The sequence below is a fragment of the Gadus macrocephalus genome, chromosome 17 (assembly GCF_031168955.1).
Source record: "Gadus macrocephalus chromosome 17, ASM3116895v1".
Classification (NCBI taxonomy): Eukaryota; Metazoa; Chordata; class Actinopteri; order Gadiformes; family Gadidae; genus Gadus; species Gadus macrocephalus.
The window spans coordinates 8,112,023-8,133,074 of NC_082398.1; the positions used below are offsets into that span (position 1 = coordinate 8,112,023).

The 21,052-nt window shown below is 47.0% G+C and overlaps 4 protein-coding genes across 4 annotated transcripts in view; 2 read left to right on the forward strand and 2 right to left on the reverse strand.

Annotated features, from left to right (window-relative positions):
- Positions 1-4,236, forward strand: part of ttc29 (tetratricopeptide repeat domain 29) — a 6,380-nt gene extending 2,144 nt beyond the window's left edge. The window contains exons 6-13 of the mRNA XM_060077010.1: positions 2-181; positions 1,030-1,311; positions 2,625-2,710; positions 2,867-2,949; positions 3,136-3,259; positions 3,418-3,507; positions 3,732-3,844; positions 4,135-4,236. Coding sequence (XP_059932993.1) covers positions 2-181; positions 1,030-1,311; positions 2,625-2,710; positions 2,867-2,949; positions 3,136-3,259; positions 3,418-3,507; positions 3,732-3,818 — 932 coding nt within the window. The 3' untranslated portion in view covers positions 3,819-3,844; positions 4,135-4,236. The remainder of the gene's footprint in view (position 1; positions 182-1,029; positions 1,312-2,624; positions 2,711-2,866; positions 2,950-3,135; positions 3,260-3,417; positions 3,508-3,731; positions 3,845-4,134) is intronic.
- A 294-nt stretch (positions 4,237-4,530) lies between these two features.
- Positions 4,531-12,038, forward strand: coro2ab (coronin 2Ab). The gene is made up of 14 exons (XM_060077001.1): positions 4,531-4,914; positions 6,391-6,573; positions 6,973-7,089; positions 7,437-7,586; positions 7,885-8,085; positions 8,734-8,847; positions 9,214-9,318; positions 9,685-9,781; positions 10,339-10,457; positions 10,765-10,855; positions 10,965-11,116; positions 11,202-11,369; positions 11,730-11,798; positions 11,887-12,038. Exons 2-14 carry the CDS (start codon positions 6,391-6,393, stop codon positions 11,947-11,949), a joined length of 1,629 nt encoding a protein of 542 aa, XP_059932984.1. The 5' UTR covers positions 4,531-4,914; the 3' UTR covers positions 11,950-12,038.
- Positions 12,039-12,242: 204 nt separating this feature from the next.
- On the reverse strand, positions 12,243-16,238 carry LOC132475732 (acidic leucine-rich nuclear phosphoprotein 32 family member D-like). The gene is made up of 7 exons (XM_060077011.1): positions 16,067-16,238; positions 14,737-14,886; positions 14,505-14,627; positions 13,817-14,003; positions 13,520-13,626; positions 13,240-13,306; positions 12,243-13,087 (listed from the first exon to the last, which is right to left on the reverse strand). The coding sequence occupies exons 1-7, from the start codon at positions 16,118-16,120 to the stop codon at positions 13,011-13,013; spliced, it is 765 nt and encodes a 254-aa protein (XP_059932994.1). The 5' UTR covers positions 16,121-16,238; the 3' UTR covers positions 12,243-13,010.
- A 1,601-nt stretch (positions 16,239-17,839) lies between these two features.
- LOC132475735 (endophilin-A1-like) lies at positions 17,840-20,617 on the reverse strand. Its single transcript, XM_060077017.1, has 2 exons — positions 20,453-20,617; positions 17,840-19,471 (listed from the first exon to the last, which is right to left on the reverse strand). Exons 1-2 carry the CDS (start codon positions 20,595-20,597, stop codon positions 19,275-19,277), a joined length of 342 nt encoding a protein of 113 aa, XP_059933000.1. The 5' UTR covers positions 20,598-20,617; the 3' UTR covers positions 17,840-19,274.
- Positions 20,618-21,052: the final 435 nt, after the last annotated feature.

A 21,052-nucleotide genomic window follows, 5' to 3' on the forward strand; every position in this document is an offset into this window, starting at 1 on the left:
GGTGACTGGGCCGGTGTGTGTGCTAGCCACCTGTCTCTAGCCGGGCGGCCGTGGGCTCCAGAGGAGCAGTGGATCAGTCTCCACTTCTACCAGCGGAGCCTGGAGGCGGCCCTCCGGCTCCCCTCGGCCCACCATGAGACCCTGGTCACCAGCAGGCTGGCCGTCCTCCACCTCCAGCTGGGTACACACACACACACACACACACACACACACACACACACACACAGACACACACACACACACACACACACACACACACAGACACACACACACACACACACACACACACACACACACACACACACACACACACACACACACACACACACACACACACCTTACATTGGACTTTTAAATACAGTGTCGTCCACCCTAGTCCCAAAGGCCTCCTCCCCAAAGATTTATCCGCTCAGTCAAACAAACCTGTTAGTGCTGCCTGGTCGCTTGGGGAAGTGTGTGGGTTGAAGAGCCAAGGACAGCCATGGGAAGAGTGATGAACAAAGTCTGTATTAAGGTCATCTGCCTGAGTATGCTGGGTCATTTCGAAATCTCTTGTTTTTTAAAAGATCAGTACATCTGTGGTATTGTGTATTATTAATATTATAATAGCAAGCATAGATAATAATATCTATAATCATGTACACATCATATACAATGAGAGCTATGTTTGCGACCACTATGTAAGACGCTTGGATACAATACAAAAATACAAAACCACCGTTACATAGCCTTCATTCATAAAGACCACTGGTTGCTCTGAACCGCTCCTGGTGTTGATGGGAATCAGGTCGAGCTTGGGTCCACTGGTACAATATCGATGATGACAACCAGGTACGAATCAACAGCTGATTTTGGTGTTGCCAACAGTTTGGTTCAATGTCTAAAGTCTCAACTCACAATTAGAGGCAATCGTAATGTTGACTGTTAATGGGTCTGTATAAAATATATATGATATATATATATATATATATATATATATTAATGTGTATATATATATATCTTCCATACATATGATCTTGTGTTGTGCAGGAGATCTGGAGGAGGCCAGGCGCTACAGTGAGAGGTTTCTGCAGCTGGCTGAGGCTGAGAGAGATCAGGGTGATCCTATGGACGGAGGACCTGAGAGAGAGCAGGCTGACATGGAGGGAGGAGGACCTGTGAGAGAGCAGGCTGACATGGAGGGAGGAGGACCTGTGAGGGAGCAGGCTAGCAGACTCCTGGTGCAGGTGTACATCCGTCTGGCTGAGCTTCCTGTCCACCAGCCGAGAGCCATAAAGCTCCTGCACGAGGCCTACCACACCGCTACACACTGTAGGCTACACACTGTAGGCTACACACTGTAGGCTACACACTGACCTACACACAGCCTACCACACCGCTACACACTGTAGGCTACACACCGACCTACACACAGCCTACCACACCGCTACACACTGTAGGCTACACACTGACCTACACACAGCCTACCACACCGCTACACACTGTAGGCTACACACTGTAGGCTACACACTGACCTACACACAGCCTACCACACCGCTACACACTGTAGGCTACACACCGACCTACACACAGCCTACCACACCGCTACACACTGTAGGCTACACACTGTAGGCTACACACTGACCTACACACAGCCTACCACACCGCTACACACTGTAGGCTACACACTGTAGGCTACACACTGACCTACACACAGCCTACCACACCGCTACACACTGACCTACACACAGCCTACCACACCGCTACACGCTGTAGGCTACACACTGACCTACACACAGCCTACCACACCGCTACACACTGTAGGCTACACACTGACCTACACACAGCCTACCACACCGCTACACACTGTAGGCTACACACTGACCTACACACAGCCTACCACACCGCTACACACTGTAGGCTACACACTGTAGACTACACACTGACCTACACACAGCCTACCACACCGCTACACACTGTAGGCTACACACTGACCTACACACAGCCTACCACACCGCTACACACTGTAGGCTACACACTGACCTATACACAGCCTACAGCACCGCTACACACTGTAGGCTACACACTGACCTACACACAGCCTACCACACCGCTACACACTGTAGGCTACACACTGTAGGCTACACACTGACCTACACACTGCCTACCACACCGCTACACACTGTAGGCTACACACTGTAGGCTACACACTGACCTACACACTGCCTACCACACCGCTACACACTGACCTGCACACAGCCTACCACACCGCTACACACTGTAGGCTACACACTGTAGGCTACACACTGACCTGCACACAGCCTACCACACCGCTACACACTGTGGGCTACACACTGTACTACAGACACAGCCTACCACACCGCTACACACTGTAGGCTACACACTGACCTACACACTGCCTACCACAACGATACACACTCTAGGACGCTCACTGTACTACTCACAGCCTACAATAGTGCTACACACTCCCATACTCACCGCCTCAGATACTGACGCAGTGCGCTCTGACAATCAGTTTGTTTGTTTCTGTATGACTGCTCTGCAGAAACCTGTTTGACTGTGACTGTTTGTGTGTGTGGGTGTATGTGTGTGTGTGGGTGTATGTGTGTGTGTGTGTGTTCTAGGTGATGATAGCAGTGTTAAAGGGGAGGCGGCCTATAAACTGGGACTGGCCTATCAGAGAACAGGAGACCACTCCTCTGCTTTGGAGGTTCTAGCCTTTACATCACGATACCCATATAATGATATCAGATACAGTCGATTAATCTGTTGTTTACCATATGGATTTGAATCGGGACTTCCCAAAGGCGAGCTCCCAGCCAGTGGAATGATCATGGTGTGTGTTTGTGTTTGTGTGTGTTTGTAGTTTCTGACGGTTTCCATGGAGAACTTCAGACTACTCCAGGATACAGATGCCCTGGGGAAAACCTATAAAGCTCTTTCACAGAGGTCTGTCTGTCTGTCTTATCACTATCTGTCCCTACAGAGATGTATGACAAATATACATATACAGAGTGTGTGTGTGTGTGCGTGTGTGTGTGTGTGTGTGTGTGTGTGTGTGTGTGTGTGTGTGTGTGTGTGTGTGTGTGTGTGTGTGTGTGTGTGTGTGTGTGTGTGTGTGTGTGTGTGTGTCAGTGAGCAGATCACTCCGGTGAAAGTAGAGTACCTGGAGAAGTACGTTGACGTCTCCCATATCCACGGTCACCAAGGCAACCTGCAGGATGCCTACATGAGTCTGGGAGCCTCCTACGAATGTCAGGTAGACAGGCTGTATGTCCTTCTGTCTGTCTGCAGGCTCAGTATAGCAGGTGTATAGAGTGTCCGTCCGTAGGGTCAATGCAGCAGGTGTATAGTTTGTCTGTCTGTCCGTCCGTAGGGTCAGTACAGCAGGTCAGTGTATAGTTTGTCTGTCCGTAGGGTCAGTACAGCAGGTGTATAGAGTACTACCAGCAGGGCTACGACCTGGCCTGCAGTCTGGGCGATGTGGAGAGGATCCAACGGGCACAGGTAGGCCCCTCAGGAACAACGGTGGTGTCGCCCCATGATGACGTCATGACGCGCAGCACGACATGTCTTGTCTTGACACGCATCATGAAAATGTCCCATCATGACATGTCGTGTCATGTCATGGTGTCACACCGTGTTGATGTCATGTCATGATGTCACACCGTGTTAATGTCATTGCATGTCATGTCATTTTGTGGTGTGATGAGATGTTTTTTCCTCCTCAGGTATTGGTTGGCTGTGCACGTGCTCACAGCCTACCATGGAGTTACGGTACTGATTGGAAGTTGGCCACGCCCACCTCCCAGAGTTAGCCAATCAGAACTGACCATCTCAACAGGTACTGCTTCAGCCCAATTCCCAAGGACAATTTAAAGTAATTATGTGGAAGTGACAAACTGTAATCCCAGTGAACAGCGCCCTCCCCTGGCAGGATTTAGCACTGCGTGTTTGTTGGACTTTACTTCTGTTGTAATGTAATGATGGAGCACCCTACACCGACACGAGATTACACTGCAGGTATATTAATAGGACGTGTTCAGGTTTCCTTCAGCCTTGACAATGACACACAAAGGTTGTGGAGAGATAACACTGACTGTCTGTCTACCTGTCTGTTGTCTGTCTGTCTAGCTGTCTGTCTGAATATTTTTGATGAGGAAGAGCAGGGATGGATGAAGATCTCACCAAACATTCCCACAATAAAGATCTGATATACAATATGTTTACTGTGTGAATTTATGAATGACATTTGTATTTAGATTTGATTTGTTTTTAGATCAGCTTGTAATTCTCTAGAGAGTCATAATTGATGGTCTGTTCAAGTTGATCACATCGATTGATCAGGATGTTTGTGTGTTTGTGTGCGTGCGCGCGTGCGTGCGTACGTTTGTGCAGTGTCGGCGTGCGTGTGTGCCGGTGGGTTTGTCTGTGGGTGTGTGTATGTTGTGTGCGTGCGTGGTATCAGGTGTAGAGAGGTTTTGTAGACGACCAGTCGTGCATGGAGAACACAGCTAATGTGAGAGGGAGTTAGACGTCATGGATCAAAAGCACACTCACACACAAAGACACACACAAACACACACCCACTCACAGCAGTCAGCCCTTTAGAGCAGTCATAGGTTGTGACAGCATGATGGGTGATGGTTGTCGTACGAGCAGCAGAACTAGTTGCGGTACTAGTTTAGCTCAGTAGATAGTAAGGTGGTATCTTCAGCTAGCATTAGTATTTGGTACTTGTACGAAGAACAACATGAAGGCCGTCATATTGTGGGCGACGTCCTTTAATACAGTAGTATTTGCGGTATTCGTAGTATCCGCATGTAGAGCAGTAGTATCTATTATATGCTGTAGTATTCTGATGGCTTCTGACTGAGGATCAGGAAGGGACGGCCCCGAGAGACAACAACAGAGGTAAGAGAGATTCAGCCAATCAGAAGCAGGAGAAACAAACCATAGCAGATGACAGTGGTGATGATATTGATGATGAAGGTGGTCAAGGTGAGGATGATGATGGTGATGCTAGCTGTGATGATGATGATGGTGGTAGGGTGACGATGATGAAGGTGGTGGTGGTGGTTGTGATGATGATGATGATGGGAATAATGATGATGGTGGTTGTTGGAGCTATGCATTTGTAAGATTTAATTATAAAAGATTTAGTTTGTTTGCTTGATATAAAATAATATGATTATTTGATGTTTATTTTCTCGTTTGTATTGTAAAAGGTTAAGTTGAGTTTGTTAATGCTTTTGTTTTGATTGATTGGGCAGCTGGGGCACACCGGGTGTCTAACCTATATATAAAGGTAGATCGGCATAGGTAAGACTGGGAAGGGTCATGGTTTTTTATCAGCTACACTAGAGACACAAATGAGATGTGGCGGGAAGTTCCATTTGTTTTGTTTGTTTGTGACACCGGAACATAAACCTCCAGAAAACCAAGATCCCGACTGGACAGTTGACTCTTTGCCCACACTGCGTAAGATTCTTCCCACTGGTGCCTCAGTGGCTATTTTGATTACGTTGCTTAGTTTGATTTAAATTCCAGTTATTATTTATTGAGGACAAATCTGCACTACAGTGGTCAAGGTGAGGATGATGATGGTGGTGGTTGTGATGATGATGATGTCGAGGATGACAATGATGTTGATGTTGGTGTTGATAATGATGGTTGGCAGCGTGATGAGAATGCCAATGGAGGTTCAAATTGAATATTTAACAAAAATGCCTGCATGTCTGTGTGGGTTGAGGAAGGCGCTGTGATTGTGGTTTTAACTTCCTGTGAAGTTTACAGTTGGTGACTCATCGCATCTCTCCCTCACAACACTCATCTTTGCCCCTAAAGATCAGCGGCAGTCACAGGTTATTTGCAACACCTGGAAATTAAAATACATTTTTAATGAGAGAGTATGTGTGTTTGTGTAAAGATGTGAATTAAATATTGAACAAGTAATTTTCTTAGAAAGGACAACAGAAGGAAGGCAGTCATCTGTGTGTGTGTGTGTGTGTGTGTGTGTGTGTGTGTGTGTGTGTGTGTGTGTGTGTGTGTGTGTGTGTGTGTGTGTGTGTGTGTGTGTGTGTGTGTGTGTGTGTGTGTGTGTGTGTGTTTGCATGTGTGGAAGTAAACTGAATAATTTCGCGTCAGTGATTGGACATGATGTTTCATTATTGATAGATCATAAGAGCAGCCACAACAGCTGATTACATTATTGATTAGGCCAAATAATCCCTGAGGTCCTCCAAGAAGATTTTCCACACGCATGCACGCAAACACACAAACACAGACATGCACGCTCACACACACACACACACGCATGCACGTGCACACTCATACAATTACACTCATCCACTATCTTTCTTATATATCTTCCTCTCTGTGTCTCACCAGATGTTCTGCTCACGGCTGGCTCAGGTCCAGGGTAAGCCCGCCTCCAGGGATCATTGTTACAATGATGTCTCCATCACCCGCAGTGTCCATGACAACCACTACTGCTCCGTCAACCCCTGCTTCATCGCCGTGGTGACCGAGTGCAATGGGGGCGGATCCTTCCTGGTGTTGCCCATCCACCATGTAAACACTTCCTGTGTCCTCACTCCCTGACCTCTTAATCTACTTTCCTCTCTTCCTTTCCTCCTCCTTTTCTCTCCTCTCTCTTTTAAAATTACTTTATTGCAATCTGTTCATTGATAAAGGGATGGACACACAACTAATAAATATTATAATGAAAAAACAAAGTAGATATAAAACTCTTTCTCTCATTCTCTGTCTCTCCCTCTCCTCCTCTCTGTCTCTCTCTGTCTCTCTCTGTCTCTCTCTGTCTCTCTCTGTCTCTCTCTCTCTCTCTCTCTCTCTCTGTCTCTCTCTCTCTCTCTCTCTCTCTCTCTCTCTCTCTCTCTCTCTCTCTCTCTCTCTCTCCCCCCCTCTCTGTGTGTGTCTCTCTCTCTCCCCCTCTCTGTGTCTCCCGGCCAGACGGGGCGCCTGGACCCACAGCAGCCCAGGGTGTGTGGTCACAGAGCCAGGGTTCTGGACGTCAAGTGGAGTCCCTTCAATGACCACCAGGTGGCCTCTTGCTCAGAGGACTGCACGGTACCAGCAGCCTGCCTGTCTGGCTGTATGTCTGCCTGCCTCTGTGTGTGTGTGTGTGTGTGTGTGTGTGTGTGTGTGTGTGTGTGTGTGTGTGTGTGTGTGTGTGTGTGTGTGCGTGTGTATGTGCACGTGTGTGTGTGCGCGTGTGTACGTGTGTGTGTTGAGTTGATTCATCCTATTTAACGATACTTAATTTAGCGTGAGTTTAGTGTGATATGAAACGTGTATTATTATGTGTGTGTGTGTGTGTGTGTGTGTGTGTGTGTGTGTGTGTGTGTGTGTGTGTGTGTGTGTGTGTGTGTGTGTGTGTGTGTGTGTGTGTGTGTGTGTGTGTGTGTGTGTGTTAGGTGAAGATCTGGGATGTTCCAGTGTGTGGAGTTCGTCAGAACCTGACCCAGGCCAGGAAGACTCTGATTGGTCACTCCAGGAGGGTGGGGCTTATCGAGTGGCATCCAACTGCTAAAGACCTGCTCCTTAGCTCCGCCTATGACTACAAGGTCTGCTCTTTGATTGGACCTCTGTCCACCAGTAGGGGGCTCTCTTCCTCTGTCGCTATATCACCCTCTCTGTACCTCTCTAAATTAAAAGACATTTCTAATAATCAAGTACATGGCCAAGCAGTTAACAATTTAAATTAACTAAAAATAACATGTCACACAATAATAATACACTTTGAATATCACACTGAACTCACGCCAAATCAATTAGAAACGTGAAAATTAATATTGAATAAAAATGAACCACGTAAAAATCTCGAAGTAAGGGAGAAAGGTGACATATCCCCCGCCCCCCCAGGTGTGTCTGTGGGACGTGTCCCAGGGCGGGCCGGTCCTCAGGTGTCCGGTGCGCGTGGTGGTCAGCCCCCTGGGTCAGCCCCGGCCGGCTGAGATGCTGCTGCTCTGCGCCTGCTTCAGTCCCGACGGCAGCCGCCTGGCCCTCACCTCCAAGGACCGCCGGCTGAGGCTCCTGGACCCCCGCACCGGGGCCGTCCTGCAGGTAACCTGAGCCGGGACACCTGCCCCAGGTAGCCCTAACCAAGGTGACCCTTAACAAGGTGACCTTACCCAGGTGACCCTTAACAAGGTGACCCTTAACAAGGTAACCCTTAACAAGGTGACCCTTAACAAGGTGACCTTACCCAGGTAACCCTTAACAAGGTGACCCTTAACAAGGTAACCCTTAACAAGGTGACCCTTAACAAGGTGACCCTTAACAAGGTGACCTTACCCAGGTAACCCTTAACAAGGTAACCTTACCGAGGTAACCTGAGCCAGGATGCCTGACCCAGGTAGCCCTGACCCAGGTAACCTGTACAAAGGTAACCCCTCCCCCTGGCTCGGGTCACCCTGACCCAGGTAACCCTTAACAAGGTGACCTTACCCAGTTAACCCAGATCCAGGTAAACTTAACCCAGGTAACTCTGACCCTGGCAACTGTAACCCAGTTAACCTGGGTAACCTGGGTCGACACAGGTAACTAGGATGACAACAACAACAACAACGACCAAGTGACTATTAGTTAATATTTGGATCATCCAGTTCCTGCTTTCCATCCCGAGATGAGAATGTGTGTGTGTGTGTGTGTGTGTGTGTGTGTGTGTGTGTGTGTGTGTGTGTGTGTGTGTGTGTGTGTGTGGGGGGGTAGGTGTCCAGCCCCTCCTACAGGGTGTGTAAGGTTGTGTATTTGGGGGCGTTGAAGATGCTCCTGACCACTGGCTTCTCCTGCTGGAATCAGAGACAGATCACACTTTGGGACCCTGTGAGTGGCACACACACACACACACACACACACACACACACACACACACACACACACACACACACACACACACACACACACCCATGCTCACACACACACACACACACACACACACACACACACACACACACACACACACACACACACACACACACACACACGCATGCACACACACAAACATATGCAGTCAGACACGTAAACAAACATAATTGGTATGACTATGATAGCGTGCTTGTGTGTGTGTGTATGTGTGTGTGTGTGTGTGTGTGTGTGTGTGTGTGTGTGTGTGTGTGTGTGTGTGTGTGTGTGTGTGTGTGTGTGTGTGTGTGTGTGTGTGTGTGTGTGTGTGTGTGTGTGTGGGTGTAGCGTGACTTGTCAGAACCTCTGTATGAGGAGGAGCTGGACGGTACGGGTGGGGTGCTCTTTCCGTTCTTCGACCCGGACACCAACATGCTGTACCTGGCAGGGAAGGTAAACAGCACTCCTTAAACAGCCACACTCATATTGTTCAGTCTTTGAATTACACATGGACACTATTGACACACAGATGAAATTACTCAATGATTATGTTGCAGTCCATCCTGGTTGGAGGAGGGGTTTCATCACGATCCTCTCTCAAGCTCTACTGTTCGTTTTTCATCTGTGCATGTCTGACATGTTAAGTGTGGCCACTAGGACAGAAGAACACACTTTAGTGTTAGTCAGTGTTCTCTCTCTCTCTCTCTCTCTCTCTCTCTCTCTCTCTCTCTCTCTCTCTCTCTCTCTCTCTCTCTCTCTCTCTCTCTCTCTCTCTCTCTCTCTCTCTCTCTCTCTCTCTCTCCCTCCCCTGGTTGACAGGGCGACTGTAACATCCGGTACTATGAGGTGAGCTCAGAGAAGCCATTCGTCGTCTTCCTGAACCAGTTCAGATCTCAGCTTCCTCAGAAAGGACTTGGTAACGCCCACACACAGACAGACACACACTCTTACACACACACAAAAAAATACACTCTAAAGCACCACACACAGTGGTGAATTTTCATAAAGACCCTCGCAGACCAACCCATATGTGAGATGGTCGACAAAAGGTCTGCGAAAGGTCTCAAAACCTGATCATCAATACCATGAAGTGGCTGGGTAAAGAGTGCCAGCGTCCCTTTCATACATAATATATATAACACCGTTTTTGTGTGTTTATTTAGCAAACAAATTACAATGGAACATATATGATGGAATGCACAAGGAGACACCTTAATGAAATCAAATGAAATCGTAATACAATTATACAATATTTCCCAAACAGTATTTATAGTAGATTTATTTTTCCATATATTTTTTATTCATCCAATCATTCCAAAATGTGTCAATAGTTCAACAATAAAAGCTCTGGTGCTGCCTGCAGTACCCTCGCGTACCACCAGTGGTCCCGTGATAGCGCAGTTGGAAAAACCCATGGACATAAGGAAAAACCCTGCGCTAACACCAAGTGTGGCGACCCCTGCTGTCCTCTAGGGGTGATGCCGAAGCGGGGCCTCGACGTGAGGTCGGGTGAGCTGTTCCGCTTCTACAGACTGATCTCCGCCAAACACCTGGTGGAGCCTGTCTCTATGCTGGTAGAGAGAGCGCGCAAGGTACCTGGGGAGGGAGATCACACTGCATGTAGACACCAAGGAATATAAAGGTTTAGTGTCCGTGCTAGCCCACCTCTTCTGAAATTGAATTAATGGAAATATTGGTTAAATGTAGTTTAATGTAGTTTAATGGAGAGAGAGAGAGAGAGAGAGAGAGAGAGAGAGAGAGAGAGAGAGAGAGAGAGAGAGAGAGAGAGAGAGAGAGAGAGAGAGAGAGAGAGAGAGAGAGAGAGAGAGAGAGAGAGAGAGAGAATGCAGTAGAAAAGAAAGATGCATGACCAAAAGAGATGGTGACTCTTTCTCTCAGCCAGGTGTCTTCCAGGAGGACTTGTACCCGCTGACAGCAGGAAACTCAGCCTCCATGACGGCTCAACAGTGGCTCTCTGGCCTCAACAGAGGTCAGGACCGGGGCCAGCATGGCTGACATTGTATCTTTCACCAGTCAAGAAATGCTGTGCAGCGCTACTATTTAGTCGAAGAAATAAAATATGTGTCTGTGATTACCAGGCCCCATGCTGATGTCCCTGAGGCCTGGGACTAGATTGGCCAACCCCTACCCAGAGACCCCCCCTGACCGCGGGCCGGAGACGCAGCTGGAGCCCCAGGGCTGTCCCGTCGGCCTCGTGGCCGTCCACAACGAAGTGTCGCCAGTTGAAGAGGTAACACGTCCTATTCTACCTGCAGGTGTGTCAGCAGGGATCTGCAGTCCACACAGCGTCGGCTGATCCACTCTCCGCTCTCCAGGCGTTCCTCCAGGAGCAAGAGGCCTACCAGGATGCCAAGTACCCCAGGACGGGCAGCGATCTGTGGGCCTGGCAACCCGATGAGACCCAGGCTGTGCCCAAGGCCTACCGCATCATCCCCCACTGCTGCGAGCCAGAGGAGAGCCCTCCGCCACACAACGAGAGCCAGGTGGCCAGGCACCTCCACCGTGTGTGTGTGTGTGGAACTATAAACATTAGTAGTAATATTGTGTGTATCTATGGACGTGTTTATTACCTGTGTTACTCCACATGTACATAGATACACACTAACACACTGATACTGCACATGTTTATAGTTACACCCGGTGTGTGTGTGTGTGTTAGTGTGTATCTATGTCCATGTGTAGTAGCAGTGTTACTGTGTACACACATAGTAAGTTTGTTAGTGTTTCACGAGTGCAAGAAATGAATTAAATTGGTGTTGCATGGAACCATCGTCACGAAGCATCATGCGTATCGATATGAACGAGTAATAGAGGCATGTGAGACACGTGTTTGTGTTTTGCAGCTCCTGCAGGTGTTTTACAAACAGCAGGAGGAGATCCGAGAACTGAGAGAGGAACTCAACCAGAAAGAGGTTCTAACGCACACACAAACACCAGCGGGTGCACAGATTAAATGTACTAGACTGAAGTACCAACAGGCTGGTTCTCTGGTCTCTGCAGGAGAAGATCACCTCCTTGGAGATGCAGATCAGGAACGCCAGGAACATGAGGACGTCCTGCTGACCAACCAGATTCCACATTACTGTATCAGCCTATAGAATAGCCCGCAGAGCACCATTCATCCAATGTCGCTAGCTCCTACAATCGAAAAGGTTATTGATCCCATTTGTTTTAATGTTTGTTCCAATACATTCAGGAATTCACTCATATTAAACCTGGATTGAACCACACGTTGTATTATGTGATGATAAATTAAGTGTTAGTCATTGACCAGACCAGGGGATCAACCAATTAGGAGTTTGCATTAAGAAATTTATCTACCAATTAAAATTCAAACATAAGAGACAAAACAGGAGCACAATGTTAAGATTTTATTTACAAAGTTCATTTATAGGTTTTTTGTTTGTTTTTCCATTTAACTTACAGAAAGTAAAAAAAAAAATTACAACCACGAGTAGTCAAATGAAGTGGTGGAGAAACCACGAGGGACCGTACACCACACACAATCACCAGAAACAAACTAATACTCTGAAAAAATAACTCTTTTAAAAAGCAGGAGGGGCTTCCTGCACTGAGCTACGAGGAAAACCCCCATCTGTGAGGTCACAAACACTGGCCCAGCGTTTGTGAGGTCATAAACACTGGGCCAGTGTTTATGAGGTCACAAACCCTGGCCCTTTGTCTGTGATGTCATGTCACTCAACACTGGTCCCAGGCCGGTGTCAGAGGGGCGAGGGAGCACAAGTAGCTCAACACAGGGAATCAAAGTGTGTGCGTGTGTTTGTGTATATGTATGTTTGTGTGTATGTTTGTATGTGTGTGAAGGGGGGAGGGAGTTTAAGGGCTGCGTTCCATTCTGAATAACTCGCAGGCCATGACCTCTGGTTAAAGTCACGGGGTGTACAAACAGAACCATGTGGGGAAAACTATCACTTGTTGCCTTGCAACAGTCATGTCACAGGAAGTGAGAGGATGGAGAAAGACTTGTGGGGCTAATGGCTACTATGTTGCCATTACCTCAGCTCATATGAGTTAGAAAGAATTGGAACTCAGCCCAGAGGTGACAGGGGGAGGGGTCAGAGGGCATGAGGTCAGAGGTGAAAGGGGGAGGGGCTGGTTGGTCATCAATCTTCTTCCTCCTCTTCCTCGTCTTCAGGGTCCCTCTTCCTCTTCTCGCCCTTAGCAGGAGACGAGTCTTCATCTAGAAAACAAATCAATGACCACGTCAATATATCTTCTAGTGTGTGAGTTTGACAGGCAGCCCCCCGCTCACACAAACACACACGCGCTGTATCAGACCCGTGGGACTCCAGTTCAGCTCAATGGGAGGGTCCAAAACAAACAGGCACCCACCTTCATCCTCGTCGCTGTCTGCATCGTCGTCGTCGTCACTGTCTGCATCTCCGTTTACCGCGGTCTCCTGTGGCGATAACACAGACCAACGTCAGTACCCTCATTCCTCCACCACCCAAACTATCCCCGTCATACCTCCACCATCACCCCATAGCACTGGCCCCCTATAACCCCCACCCTCCTCCATTACCTCCACCCTTCTGTTGTAATCCCCATACTGCCCCCCGTCCTTCATCAGACGTCTCCTCCACCATCACCCTCCGCCGTCCCCGCGACTCACCTCGTCCTCCGCACTGTCGTCGTCGTCGTCATCGTCCTCCTCCACGGCCACAACGTCTTCCTCGTCCTCCTCCTCCTCCTCCTCCTCAAACTCCTCCGACTCGCCCTCTGGAGGAGACAGCGTGCGCCCGTTAGTACAACGAGCCGGCAGGAAGGCTAAGAGGAGCGCTCCGTGGCTACTCTGAAGGAACGGGTTGGCGGGGCCATGCTAAAGGAAGCACCCGGAGCCCACGACGCTAGCCCACCGTGCTAAGAAGAGAGCCGAGAGGCTACGCTAAGGGCGCGCTCGCTCGCTCACCTTCGTCCTCCTCGTCGTCCACGCCGTCGCCCTCGCCGTCGGAGTCGGACGCCTCGCAGTCGTCGATGTCGTAGCCGTCGAGGTAGGTGAGCTGGGGGAGCAGCTGGAAGATGGAGTCCCGGTAGTCCGTCAGGTTCGTCACCTCGCAGTTGAACAGGTCCAGGCTCTTCAGCTGCGGCAGCTTCTTCTGCTCGGCCACAATGCATTTTGGATCACAACATTAATGCATGACCCAATAGACCAGCTTTTAGCTTCTATATAGCATATTAAGCTACAAGCCCGACAATCGAGAAGTGATTAGCATGCTAAGCTATCTATATCTGTTGCCTAGCGTTAGCACATTTAGCAATTTTCGCCGCCACGTCTTGAAAATCCCACTAAGCTAACGATAGCTCACAGTTAAATTGGCTTTTACATGTTAAGCTAACTAAAGGTTACAGTAGTGCAGCGATCAGGAAATTAAAACAAGGAGTAGAGTTGATTAGCACATTAAGCTAACTATAGCTCAATAGCGTCCTGATCAGATAACCAATACAAACAGTAGAGTTGATTAGCACATTAAGTTAACTGCACATTACAGTCGAGTAGCAGACAAGCACAATTGCTAAATCTTGCTTGCAGTAGAGCAGCGATGAGCAGATGATGATAGTACAGATAATCAGATGATCAACAGCTTAGCTCCACCCACCAGAGGCTCCAGGGTGCTGATGTCCTTGAACTTGTTCCCACTGAGGTTGAGGTGCGTTAGGTTCACCAACCGCTCCGCTAGCACCTCCAGACCACCCGATATCCTGTTGTCACTCAGCTCCAACTGGGGGACAAAACGCGAGATTAACACTCTCAAGACGTTATCATACGAATTATATGACGAGACTTCAGCAGAGCAGGTCCATCAGTGTTTGCTGCTGGCGTTTACTCACTTTCTTCAGTTTGTCCAGCTTGGGGATGTCTGCCACGCTGACCAGGCCCACGTTGATTAGGCTGAGCAGCTCCAGGTTCTCAAACTCCTGCGTGATACCCTCGATGCGGCCCTCGCTGTTCCGGCAGTTATCAAGAACCAACTCCTGAACCTGGAGACACACACGCATTACAGACAAGGCTGGTAACACCCTGCATTACGTACCTCCCCTAAAGAAGCACACTTTGTTTCCAAGAGCTATCCTAGAGGTTTGTAAATGTAAATGTATTGTTCTTCTTTTATACCTCTGGTGTTCATCTATTTGGCAAAAATTTACTAAATGAATAGATCTAAACTTCATAAAATAACTATGCCAAAGGTTTACAATATTGAAATCATTACGGTTTTAACATTGGCTTTTGTCAGATTCGTATATAATCTCAACCTGTTGCATCTCCGAGGGAGATGCAGTGTTTGTAGACTGGAACGGGTCCTACGCTACTCGTGTATACAACTGTAGCGGGAATGCTTTGATTGTTTCCTATTGGAACGCGTCCTAGTGCATCTACCTGCGAGGAGAATGAGGCATGGTGGTTTTCTATTGGAACGCTTCCTGACCGAGGCGCTGTTTGTAAACTCCCAGCCCACGTGATGTAATGCCGCGATAACCTCGGCGGCCCGCGAACGAAATCCCAACGTTTTATTTCCCGTCGACACGACATTATTAATGCCACCTATCCTTAACGGCCAGAGTTGAGCTCGTTGTGTGTATGTGAGGACTCAAATAGACAAGTTATTACATATTTAAGGGACCAGTTAGCCGTGGTAGCTAACAGCATGCGACTTACCGCGCATGGCTGCGGTGCCGCCTAATGTCTGGAGCCGCGCTATAACCCTAAACTAACTATCATAACCAGTACAACTACTAATACACAGACACCAGCCGACCAAATAACGGTAAACCCTGATCGCTCGTTTCAAATAGGAAACATTGAACAAACAAAACGTGAAGTAGGCCACAACAACGCCACGGCTCCTGACGACCACAGAAGCCATTACACCAAGCGACGCTACGTTAACGTTACAGCTCCGCGGATCCATCTTGGGGATTCTTTATTAAATCATTTATATAAGAAGGGCTCCACAACACGATATATCCACAAAATGCTGGACATTTAACGTTTCACAAACTTCAGATAACGTTAGCATTTCGTCCCACACACTAGCCAGGCCCCAGGGGTGTTTCTAGCGCCCATGTGCTCTCCTTCCTCCCCGGGAGTGGAGTGGAGGTCCCGCGAATTTGGTGCGCTCCCTCCCGGGCCAACCGCAACACAAAGCCGGGCTCTACTTACATCAGGCGGCGCCCTGTGCCGGAGCTCCAGAGATACCCTTTTCTTCATGTCCATTTTCTTCTGGTTACGTCGCTTGGGTCTCGGTGAAAACTTGTTCCCTCCTCGTTCCTGTCTTGGTTGTCAATGCGGGGAAGGGATCCGAGTGTGTGTGTTGCTGAAAAGTAGGTCAAGTCTGTGGGCTTGTGAGTAGAGCACACAGCGCCTCCCGCTGGAGGCTTGGGTTTACTGCACGGAACAAATTGGCGGCTCTGTGGGCGATGGCGTTAGCAGATTCATTGGCGTTTCGTTCATTAGATGTAACCGTATTGCCTGAATTTATGTTATTTTGTAAGGACAGTGGATACAAAGTGGGAGTCTTTGTTTTAATTCATGATTTATGCTCAATATACCGAAATGGCTCATTTTCACATTGTTTAATACCTACACTGAATCTTAGTTTTATTAACTGGGTTTTTGTAGAAGATCCCTTGTGTATGTTTTACATCATTTTCATGATCAAATGTTCCCCCTGCTTTATTAATGTGTGTTTAAATGTGAGACCTAAAAATACAAGGCTGTAATTCTAAAGGCATGTTGTTGCAATATTATTGTCATCCAGGCGATGGCAATATTGTTTCTGTTGGGTTTTTCATTTTCCATGTGGTTGAGATACAAAACTTTATTACAGAAATCAAGTGGACCTTTATGCTTTATTCCATTATATTGTATCCTATGGTTTTTAAGACAACAACAGAGGCAAGCAATCGTACGTCTGTATTTATTATTAGCATTACAACAAGCAGTAAACATTAAAAACCCTTTTCTTGTTTAATACTTTACATATGCTAACAGATTGCCCTCAATACTTGGTTTTAACCCACAGCCGTCCAACACCTATAGGTGTACTGCCTGTGAATACCGGAACAGTTTCCAATACCTAAAGGTATAACTGTGTATAAATAAATAAATAAATCAAAGTCAATAAATACTTTCAAGCTGTAGATATACAGACACATAGGCTAATGATCACATTAATATATATATATATATATATATATATATATAGCCACGACACGCATCCAAGAAACATAATGATGACCCTGCTGCTGCCACATGTGCTGTCAGTCAAATGTAGGTGGATTCTCAGGGTTTTCTCTTTGAGTAAGTAACAATCATCACATGGGTACGATATATATATATATATATATATATATATATATATATAGTTATTAGACACTATTAGACTAGACCTAAAGAGCCCCAAACCTTGGATCTGGAGGAGGTTAAGTACTGTTTCTCAAGGAGGTTAACAACAGGAAACTGGAAAGATGGAAAAATAGAAAATAAAATGAAAAATAAAAAATATTTCAAGGCTGTTAAAATAATCCTGTTAACTAAGAAAAGTAAAAAAAATCGAAATAAAAGAGTTGGTAGAAAACACCAACGATAACAACAGATGATAAATAATAAATCAGTCACATTGAAACTAAACAGTAACATAGACAGTGTTTCAAGATAAAGGCCCTCCCTGCAGCAAAAGGTTGTGGCCCCATGCAGCACGCATTAACCATGCGACCACGACACAGAAATACACTAAGAGAGTCCCAACTGGTCCACTTGTTCCCTACATAGTGCACCATTCTAGTGCCCTATATAGAGCACCATTCTAGTGCCCTATATAGAGCACTGTTCGGGGCATCCCCATTTTGAAGTGTTGTCTGAAGTTCACATCTCGGTGTAAAAATCTGTTTCCCTATTTAGTGCACTCAATACCTCAATACCTCAATAGAATACCTTGAGGTATTCCATTTGTTTTATCGGAATGCAGCACTACATCTGGTGTCATCTCAAACGCGTTGGCTTGTTTAGAAGACCAATATACGTCACACTGATAGATTTGATGCGCAAAATTGTGTCCGATTTGCCCCTATTCCCTGCCTTGTTCCCTTAATAGTGTGCTTTATAGTGGTCACTATATAGGGTATGTGGGAACAATTGAACGACGTTGGACAAAGTCTCAGTCTTCAGGAGGATGAGGCAACAAGACGCTGCTGGTTCTGGCTCTGCTGTCTCTGCTGATGTGCTTTGGTAACAAAAGTAAAATATATATACATATATATTTATATTGATACATATGTATGTATATATATAAACTTAAGAATATATACATGTATAGATTGATATAGATTTATATACTATGGAATATATTGTTTTATTCTAGCAATATCGCTTATTGTCCTGGTCACGAGAAGTTATTATAATAATTTTTTTGCTGTAACTTTTGCTGTAACTCAGAACAGGGTTCTCTGTGTCAAACCCTCTTCTATTCATGAGCCCTGGTATATAGTTTATATCAGAGGTCAAAGTTCAACCCTCCCTCCTTATGTTGGAGACCCCGTAGAAGTCCTGGCGTCTGGTCCAAACTCCCCCACTGCTCCAGAGCAGAGGAGTGGAGCAACAGAAGCCTCATGGTTAATCTAACCTGTAACCATCAAGGTAATACGAGCCCAACACACAACAGACACCTTATTACTTACACAACTAGGCACGGGTAACCTTCCAGGATATCTCTTTCCTGATTGGCTGCTTGGCTTGGTGTGTGATGGTGTGTGAAAGGCTACCTCATGGACCCACACACCATCAATCTGTCTGTCTCTTGGATTGTCCAACTATCTGTCTGACTATCTGACTGACCGTCCGTCGGCCCCAGTTCGATTAACACGTGCGCTGATACATTTGGAACCCTAGCAAGCCTGACGTAAGAGAACATGTTTGAGTTCTGCGATGGTTGGAGCGGCCGGCTAGTTTCTGACAGCAGGGGGCGCCATAACACACCAAGGACTCACAGCAACACGACAAGTTAACCACAGAACGCCAACCACCGGGGATTGGTCTGAAAGACAAAAAAGGCTGCATGGTCGTAACATTACAGGTGCTGAAGGGAACACAGGTTACACACACATCATGCACAAACACAAACACGCCGCTAAGCCTTTGTCCTCTCCATTCTCATCATCTTCCTCATGGCTTCGTCTCACCGTCTCTCCCCCCCCCCCGCCGCTGCCACAGTACCCAGGGGAAAGGGGGTATTTCGTGTCAGGGAAAAAGCGCACGAAAACACAGAAGAAGAAGAAGAAGAAGAAGAAGGAGGAGGGACTTTTTACCGATTCAATTACAGGCAGATCTATGCTGTTTGATTGGTTTGGGTGGGGGGGGGGATGGGCGGGCTCTATTGAGGAAGTGCCACCAAAATATCCACGTAGTTGATAGGGAAAAAGCCTGATTGGCCGTTGATGGTTCCCTCGTACCAGTTGTCGTCGATCTGATTGGTCAGGGTGATGATGTCACCCTCCTTGAAGCCCAGCTCGCCCTCGTTCTCCGGCTCGAAGTCGTAGATCGCCCGGCAGCACGGCTGGCTTAGGGGCGCTGGGCAGGGAGGAGTCAGTTAGGTAGTTCAGTACTAAGGCCCAATCCCATTTCTACCCCTTACCCTTACCCCTCCCCCTTGTTTTGAAGGGGTAAGGGGAAGGGGTAAGGGGTAGAAATGGGATTGGGCCTAAATACCCCCTCATTAGTCCTTACATTCAACATATTTAACTCATGAACACACATTTGGAAATATAATATAAGAGGAAATATCATACCACCAGGTGTGAGTGTGATTAGCCATTAGAAGCAGGTTTGAAAATGTGCAGCATTGTGACATCACAGGTGGGCGTGTCCACCTAGATGTGTGCTGGATAGACCAGTCTACCAGCCTACAGTGTAGCAAACGTTGCTCATCTATCCGTCACACATCTAGGTGGACACGCCCACCTGTGATGTCACAATGCTGCACATTTTGAAAACGGCTTGTAATGGCTAATCACACTCACACCTGGTGGTATGATAGGTCCCCTTTAAAGGAGTAGCGTACAGGTGGGAATATGAAGGGAAAGTATGCAGCAAATCCATTTGCAAATGACTTCCAGTTTTATAGACTTACGCCTACAATTGGACTGTTCTTTTAATTGTGGTTTGTTTGCATGTGCATTACAAAAGCTTCCTAGCCACTAGGATGATTCCTATCTACTAGGATGCTTCCTTTCCACTAGGATGCTTCCTGTCCACTAGGATGCTTCCTATCCACTAGGATGTTTCCTAACCACTAGGATGATTCCTGTCCACTAGGATGATTCCTGTCCACTAGGATGCTTCCTCTCCACTAGGATGCTTCCTATCCACTGGGATTCTTCCTGTCCACTAGGATGCTTCCTATTCACTGGGACAATTCCTAACCACTAGGATGCTCTGTCCACTCGACGATTCCTATCCACTAGGACGCTTCCTATCCACTAGGATGATTCCTGACCACTAGGACGATTCCTATCCACTAGGACGCTTCCTATCCCCTAGGATGCAGCCTACCAGTAGATTTGCTGGGGGACTTGGCGGAGTGGAGCCCCCGTTGAGGCTCTTGCTGGGGGGCAGCAGCTCCAGGGTCATTCTGGGCTTTGGAGTGAACTCCTTCCTGGGTCGACTGGAGGCTTCCTTGATACTGAAACACATCCATACATAATGCACATCTAGTGAACATGTATCTAGGTCTCTATATAGTGAACATGTATCTAGGTCTCTATACAGTGAACATGTATCTCTTATAGTGAACATGTATCTAGGTCTCTATATAGTGAACATGTATCTAGGTCTCTATATAGTGAACATGTATCTAGGTCTCTATACAGTGAACATGTATCTCTATATAGTGAACATGTATCTAGGTCTCTATATAGTGAACATGTATCTCTATATAGTGAACATGTATCTAGGTATCTATGTAGTGAACATGTATCTAGGTCTCTATATAGTGAACATGTATCTCTATATAGTGAACATGTATCTAGGTCTCTATATAGTGAACATGTATCTAGGTCTCTATATAGTGAACATGTATCTAGGTCTCTATATAGTGAACATGTATCTCTATATAGTGAACATGTATCTAGGTATCTATATAGTGAACATGTA

Coding starts and splice junctions, on each gene's coding strand:
- coro2ab (XM_060077001.1), top strand. CDS start 6,391: ATGTTCTGCTCACGGCTGGCTCAGGTCCAGGGTAAGCCCGCCTCCAGG. Junction 9,782..10,338: donor GCTTCCTCAGAAAGGACTTG/GTAACGCCCACA, acceptor GCTGTCCTCTAG/GGGTGATGCCGAAGCGGGGC. Junction 11,370..11,729: donor CGCCACACAACGAGAGCCAG/GTGGCCAGGCAC, acceptor TGTGTTTTGCAG/CTCCTGCAGGTGTTTTACAA.
- LOC132475732 (XM_060077011.1), bottom strand. CDS start 16,120: ATGGACATGAAGAAAAGGGTATCTCTGGAGCTCCGGCACAGGGCGCCG. Junction 14,628..14,736: donor AGCTGGACAAACTGAAGAAA/GTGAGTAAACGC, acceptor TTTGTCCCCCAG/TTGGAGCTGAGTGACAACAG. Junction 13,307..13,519: donor ACGACAGTGCGGAGGACGAG/GTGAGTCGCGGG, acceptor TTATCGCCACAG/GAGACCGCGGTAAACGGAGA.
- LOC132475735 (XM_060077017.1), bottom strand. CDS start 20,597: ATGGATGTGTTTCAGTATCAAGGAAGCCTCCAGTCGACCCAGGAAGGA. Junction 19,472..20,452: donor GTCCCCCAGCAAATCTACTG/GTAGGCTGCATC, acceptor CTCCCTGCCCAG/CGCCCCTAAGCCAGCCGTGC.